The following is a 7,813-nucleotide window of genomic DNA, read 5'->3' as shown; positions in this document are numbered from 1 at the left end:
AGAACTGACGAGAAGGTGCCATGATTGAATGAAAGCAAGATTTAAGAAAATTATTTGTTTAGTGTTGTGAAACCATCACTGTTATTTGTCTTACACATATAAAGTATTAATGATTTGAGCTTTTTCGCACGCGAGAGCTCCTGCTGAGCATTACTTTGTCTCGCATGTTTGCTAAATGCTTAATGCAAATGACAGGGTGTTTTATGACCCTCAGCAGCAACGATTACAACGTTATTTCAGCAAGCATTTTGTTGGAATCTCCGTACACGTAAGAATTTAGCTACAAAGCTAAGCAATTTAAATACCGCGTTACTCAATAAACGGTCAAGAAGAACCGGCTTAGGTAGTATGTCTCGCGCGACATGGAATCTTAGTGTAGCTTGTTAGCTATTTGCAAGTTGCATCAAATTACTGTACATAGCGCCATGAATAAATTAGCTCTATTTTGTCGTCATTTATAAGGAGGTGTTTTTTTATCAGAAAAGTTGAAAAAATATATCTCTTTATTCTAATCAACGTATAATACCGACGATTCACTTGAATGCATGCATATTCGATTCATATGTGGCTATAGAGGATAATTTAAATGTTATCCTTATTCTTAGTAGAAAAAAGAAATTTTGGCCTAGAGCAATTTTTTCAATAGTTTTATGTTCAGTTTAACCAAGGCAACTGAATTCCCAAATTTATTATATTTTCCGGCAAACATTTAATGATTTGTCAACGGCTAATAGCGCTTCGGTTTCGTTCAAACGTCAACAAATCGAGCAAAAGAAGCAAGACATCAAACGTCTTCCTAGCAAGACAGGAAGGAAGCCCAACTAAGTCGCTAGGCGTTCATGCATACAGTTACATTCTTTACACCACTCTAGAGCGCATTCTTTTCGACTATTTCACCGTGAGTGTAGTGTATTGTGTTGCTGTGGAAATTTAGGTTCTTGTGAAAACTAGCAAACCCCATTCGCATACCATTGTTCGTTCACACTCTAAACGCACCTGTGTCACTCGTGGGTTGGTTTAAAGTTTTTGGTTTCAGATACATCACGCATTCCTGTACTGCTGGTGCTAGATCGAACGTTCCCGAGGGAATCGTTGTATTTGTGGTGTGACATTTTTCACCTGTGCGAACAGAAGGAAAAAAGATTTTTGCATGCTTTGCTCCACCAAGTGCTTCTAATTGAAGTGAAGTAGTACACCTGCTGGTGTTGCAGAGGTGCGAAACTGTTGGTAAACAGGTACACGGTATCTATTCATCAAATCTACGCGGAATATCATTGCACTGGAGATGGATTTTGTCGAGTATCGCCAGCGAGGTACGTAATCGCGTAATGGAAGTGTAATTAATTGTGACAGCGGCGAGCAGTGCGAGAGAAATAGCGAACGCCCGATGAAATGGAAAAAGCAGAACTGACCAACACCTGAGTACCCCTTTTAGATAAATTATGGTTTGTTTAGGAACTCTATGCAAATCGTAGTCGTTTTAGTTGTGCCTGAATCAATGAAAATCTCAGTTCAAATATGAAGCAATGATTGCTATGTTAATTGCGCTGCTGAAATAGCTAGACAAAACATTTAAATTGTTGCGCAATCTTATATAAATCGTACTACCGATCGTAGCTTTCGTTAATTTTTTTCTCCATAGACAACATTATTTGTCAAACCTTTAAGAAACTTTGATGTTCTTATCATAGTTTGAATAAGTTGATTTCTGGTGACCGAGAACCACCCAGACAATGTTCAATAAATTTAGTGAAGATAGTCGTGATTGGACAAACAGTAAGAATGACAGACATAAAATCCAAAGAAATCTCGGGATAGCTCAACAATAAAACGGACTCCAATCGCTTCATATAAATCCGAGATCCAAGGCGATAAGCTTAAGCCGATGCAAATCGTTCAATCGTCAATTTGAATCAATTTAGAACACCCCCGTTTTTCTCCCATGTCGACCTGTCACCCTCGCATTCTCGTTCAATTTATGACCTTCAATAATGAAACCATTTGCTTTGACACCCCTTTTTTCTATGCGTGTGTGTTTGTATTGCAGGCAAGGAGATGGTAGACTACATTGCGGACTATCTGCAGAACATTCGGGACCGACGTGTCTTACCGGACGTCCAGCCGGGGTATATGCGAAACCTAATACCGGAGTCGGCCCCGCTCGACGGTGAGCGATGGGAGAACATCTTCGCGGACATCGAGCGCGTTATCATGCCGGGCGTAACGCACTGGCAGAGTCCGCACATGCACGCATACTTCCCAGCGCTAAACTCATTTCCTTCGCTGCTCGGCGATATGCTGGCCGATGCCATCAACTGTCTCGGATTTACATGGGTACGCGGCTCGTGTCGTGCCAATCGTGTTGAAAATTTATAGCTTTGTTCCTTACGACCCCTTTTCTGCAGGCATCTTCTCCGGCCTGTACCGAGCTGGAATCAATTGTGATGAATTGGCTTGGGAAGATGATTGGGTTGCCGGATATGTTTCTGCACCTACCCGGTACCAGCATGGGCGGGGGTGTGATTCAAACGACGGCCAGTGAGGCAACGCTCGTGTGCCTGTTGGCCGGCCGGACGGTGGCCATTAGACGCTTTCACGAGCACACGCCCGGACTGCAGGATGCGGAAATCAACGCCCGCCTGGTGGCGTACTGCTCCGACCAGGCACACTCCAGCGTGGAGAAGGCGGCCCTAATCGGCTTAGTCCGGATGCGATTCATCGAGTCGGACGATCAACTCAGCCTCCGCGGGGATGCTTTGCGCGATGCAATCGAGGAGGACATCAAGCAGGGTCTGATTCCGTTCTGGGTGAGTATAAGCGGAGGTGGGGATCGGGCTGCCTTTGGGTGGAATATATCGACCGACCGTACTGAGAACCTTCGGGCCGTGGTAGCCAACGAACAGTGACAAATCAGCTTAGCAAGTTTGTTGGTTCTGCGTCCTCGGGGATCTCATTAGCCAAGACGGAACTCGGTCACGAAGGGTAGTTTAGTTCTGGCACTGGTTGAGTTTCACTGTCCCCACCGACTCGTTCTGGAGCGGTTTGAATGGTACCGATCCATTCTTCGTAAATCTCAAATTACCAGCTGTGGTGTGTGGATTGCGACTGTCGTACGATGGGTTTCAGTGGAAATGGAAAATATCAGACAAACGGACTTGTTGATTTCTGGTGTCAATGAGTTGCTTTTGTTTTAATTACGCGAAGAGCAGTAGCAATTTTGTTATAATTACGAATAAACTCAGATTTTTTTATTTTGTTTCCATTTTAATTTAATCCATTTCAATCCATTTTTTTTGTGTATGAAATGTGTCAACTTATCATTATTTAAAACTTTATCATTATCAACTTTATCATTAACTAGTCTCAAAGTAACACTACATAAATTACAAATTGTATTCATTTACGACACAATAGAAGTTTAAGGCAATGAACAAATATGCTTTAGTCAAGATGAAAGGGGGTAAGGTGGTAATAAAGTGTTCTAAGTATTATGTTTATTATCAAAAATATAAAAATTCTTATCACTTGTATTACAAAAGCATCATAACAAAATTAAACTGAATTTCACCCCAAATAACACTCACTGCCCATTTTGTTGAGTATACGTTCTTCTCTACGCTCCCTTGATAGGTTTGCGCCACCCTCGGTACAACGGGGGCCTGCGCCTTTGACCATCTGGCCGAGATAGGAGAGATCTGCGCGTGCCACAACATCTGGCTACACGTGGACGCTGCCTACGCCGGCAGTGCATTTATCTGTCCAGAGTTTCGGGTGTGGCTGAAGGGCATCGAGAAAGCGGACTCCATCGCGTTTAATCCCTCCAAGTGGTTAATGGTGCACTTTGACTGCACCGCGATGTGGTAGGTGGTCGTTCACTCGAACCTCGAAACTTCGCCGTCGGAAAAACAGATTGAATAATGGATTTCTCATCTCTGCTTGCTCTGGCCGCGATAGGGTCAAGAATAGTGGTGCCCTGCATCGAACCTTCAATGTGGCTCCGTTGTATCTACAGCACGAAAACTCGGGCCTTGCGATCGATTATATGGTGAGTGTTGCCGCTTCTTGTTTGGTGGGTGGGGTTTCGCTTGGTAATACTGTTTCGCTATGTGTGCCTCCAACAGCATTGGCAGATACCGCTTAGCAAGCGGTTCCGAGCGTTGAAGCTCTGGTTTGTACTACGCAGCTTCGGCACACGGGGACTTCAGAAGCACATTCGCGAAGGCGTCCGGTTGGCGCAGAAGTTTGAAGCTCTCGTGCTGGCAGACCATCGTTTTGAGATCCCGGCCACCCGCCATCTCGGTATGGTGGTGTTCCGAATCAAGGGTGAAAACGAACTGACGGAGAAACTGCTGAAGCGGCTCAACCATCGTGGACATCTGCACGCAGTTCCTGCATCGCTGAAGGGTCGCTATGTCATTAGGTTTACCGTCACCTCTACGTACACCTCGAACGATGACATTCTGGCAGATTGGAACGAAATTCGCACCGTTACAACCGATCTGCTCAATGAGCTGAACGTGCAGATGGTTGATCGGACACGTGTGCCGTTGAAAGGTGAGTATCGGACATTCGCTGAGATCATTTCGCATGGTATTGCTAGCCGAACTCGTGCTGTCTAGTAAGCGATACACCCATTTGACAGTAGCAACGCTGCTACTCCATTGCGCTTGAGAGGCTCATATCCATAGTACCATTGGCCCGCATCACCCGACCTCATCCACCATTGTCCACACCGCCCACACCGTGTTTGACCGTCTTCCCTCTTCTGCGTTTAGATACGCGCGAAAAGAACGAAGCGTTCGGATCGAGCCTTCTGCTCGCCAACTCGCCGATGTCGCCGAAGATCGTGAACGGTTCGTTCGCGGCCATCTTCGATGCGGACGAGTTCCTGGCCAAGGTGTACGCTGGCATACGCATCTCGGTAAGTGTCTCGGCACGCAGCTGGCCATAGTGACCCGACGGTGGTTTCGACACTTTGCTTCCAGAACCAGGACTCACCGGCTATGAGACGTCGCGTCCGGGGCATCCTCATGTCCGGCAAACAGTTCTCGCTCGACTCACGCATGGATCTGGTGGTGCACGGGTTCGGTCCGGGCGAGGCGCGCAACGGCATCGAATCGGGGGCCATCAACGAAGACTTAGAGGAGGTCTGGGAAGGTACGAAGGGAAGGTAGTGTAGGCTTTTCTCAATTCCTTTTTCCGTCGCTTTCCCGTGCTTGCTTGTTCCTTGTATGTATATATATGTGTGGGTGTAATTGCATGCGAACGAGTGCTTTATGCTGTGTGCTTTTATGCTACCGAAAGCTCCCGTACCCCTAATCAAAGCTTGCTCGGAAGAAGCTTTTGGTGCCGGAGCTTCCAAACCCGATTGCTCGAATAGTTGATGATTTCGTTTTTTATGTCATTCGAGCAGCTTGTGAGCAGATGGAGCTTTCGGACCAAGGTGCGTATAACAAAGAGTGGTTTAAGTTGTTCATAATTTTGAAAATGTATAACTAAGTCAAAATTATTTACTAAAATGTACAAACTAAGAATCGTTGAGCAAGTTTGCTTACTAAATTTGCTTCACTAATTCACGGTTAGAGAACACACCGGACGACACCACCTCCCATCTTCAACGCCGCCGTTCTCCTTCTCCTCAACCACCGTCGAAGCTGCAACCACACTTCATAGAACCGCTCCCGATACTACCTGTAGTAGGACCGTGTCGGGGTCGGTCGCAAAGTGTGGACACCGGCATTATTCGTGCCCATGCTAACGCCACTAACACCAGCTGGTTACTTGAACGTGAGGAAGCCATCACCCGTTCGGAACCGTGCTACTCCAGCGACTCCCTCACCAGCCAGCCTTCACTGACCTCTCCGATACCTACTCAGCCTCCCACTCCTCCACCCATCGGTCACACTCCAAAGATCTCCTGCGAATCACATCTGGACAGCATTGACGAGAACCGACCCACGGAGAACTTTCCACGCAGTAAGCGACGCTGTTCGGATAATTCCCACCTATTCTCACTCACCCGGCCCAACGTATATCCGGAAAAGCGTCAATCGGAACCGGCGATTCGGTGCGCCTTCTACAACCGTGGCTTCGAGATGCTCTGTCCACCTCGTCCACCACCACCGAAGCGTGTGCTGTCCCAGAACGATCTACCCCGCACACGTCAGCTGCGACGACAGATTTCAACCGTGTCCGAGTTGAACCTTACCGACCCGGATGAGGATTGGCGACGGGCAAGATTGCTGGTGCCACCGTTTCGCTACTGTATTGCGGACGAGTCGGGACATTGTATCGATTTCGACACGGTCCTGCCCTGTCCGGTTGCATCGATCGACGATGAAGCGATTCTGCGGGACGCACTACGGTTCGAGGAGAATTTCGTGGAACGATGCGAACAGATCTGTCCCGAGCCGGATTCACTGTGTCTCGAGACGATTGAGGAACGGGTACTGGATGAGTTGACATCTACTGGAGTGGGTGGAGTTGCTGATAGCAAGGAGTCTGTACGCAGTGAGGAAGTTATTTACGAAAATGTGAAACATTGTCGAAAGTGTGGCCATCAAAGGATTAAGTTATAATGCAGACAGTGGAGAGTGTTGATAGCTGTGAGTACGAGCAGCGAAGTGTGTAATTTGGTTGAGAGATCGCTACATCAACACCATTACCAATGTCGGTCGAAGCCTCGATAGCGTTGTTTCAATGTTATTTGCATGTGCCAAAAGAAGGGATTAACACAAGGGAGACCTGTGTTTGTTGCTATTTTTCTTATTTTATCTACAAATAGTTCCAAAGATTTACTTTTTACAAAATATGTCCAAACTTAGACAATTTAACATCAAGAATGAGATCACACAACTTAACAATATATGAATGTTGTTGATAAATATTACCGAGGAAATTTAACTCACTTTATCGTTGAATATTGGGTCGTTAAGAATGAAAATGACAACATTACAGGATTCTTTTTGTGATAAAGGAATGAAGTTTTAACCGTGTTTTGGTTCTTTTCAATTAGAATTGAAATATGAAATAGAGTATATCTCGAGTTTGTCCAAGGTGAATACTATTCTGTGGAAAAAAAAAAATATTCTCATCGGATATATTTTGACATGACGTATGTATCCGTTTAAGAATGCTTTTTTCATGGTGAATTTCAGGGTAAATTGTCATGTCCAAATAGCTGAGAAGAAATCTCCAAATCTGCTTCAACATATCCTATTTCGACTGGAAAAGTATCATCAAATGGTTAAAACTTTCTCGACAACCTGTATGCATTTGTTTAATCAATGTTACTATGAGTGAAAAAAACTATCTCATCTATGCTTGTTTTGTTTTCTGATACTAGAGTGTTGAGGAAATAACTATACATCAGAGTAAAAAGTTATAATATCGATGTCTACACATTAACAAATTTCACGTCAATCATAGCATAGGAAAAGATAAAAGCTTACGCTGCATTGCATTGAAACAGATGCACCAATAGCTTATCCCTCAAATCTGCTGTGGATGTCAATAAAACAAATCAGTCACAATGGCAATGAAATCGTTACAGCTGTACGAATCAAAGCATACACCATCGGCCACTAAACGGTATTCGCATACCCAGAAGCGCAGGAACTTTAATGTACCAGAGTCAGCAAATGTACTTACAACTAATCACAACATATATCGACATATGAACCATACACACAATAAATGCATATAGTATCAAGCGTAAACAAAATGGAGGCAAATTACTGTACCATAATATTACCCTCAAACTATGCTCAAATCAAACGGTCCATCCGAAACCCGTTTCCTTCAACGAAAGCTA

At 44.9% G+C, this 7,813-nt stretch overlaps 1 protein-coding gene across 1 annotated transcript; it reads left to right on the top strand.

Annotated features, from left to right (window-relative positions):
* The first annotated feature begins 1,285 nt into the window (after positions 1 to 1,285).
* On the top strand, positions 1,286 to 6,578 carry LOC128714311 (histidine decarboxylase). The gene is made up of 10 exons (XM_053809186.1): positions 1,286 to 1,313; positions 2,048 to 2,334; positions 2,406 to 2,807; positions 3,631 to 3,860; positions 3,955 to 4,045; positions 4,122 to 4,554; positions 4,776 to 4,921; positions 4,986 to 5,157; positions 5,414 to 5,443; positions 5,584 to 6,578. The coding sequence occupies exons 1-10, from the start codon at positions 1,286 to 1,288 to the stop codon at positions 6,576 to 6,578; spliced, it is 2,814 nt and encodes a 937-aa protein (XP_053665161.1).
* The last annotated feature ends 1,235 nt before the right edge of the window (positions 6,579 to 7,813 follow it).

The sequence above is a fragment of the Anopheles marshallii genome, chromosome 3 (genome assembly GCF_943734725.1).
Source record: "Anopheles marshallii chromosome 3, idAnoMarsDA_429_01, whole genome shotgun sequence".
Lineage (NCBI taxonomy): Eukaryota > Metazoa > Arthropoda > Insecta > Diptera > Culicidae > Anopheles > Anopheles marshallii.
Note: the sequence above shows the minus strand (reverse complement) of the source record. Positions and strands in the feature narration are given on the sequence as shown.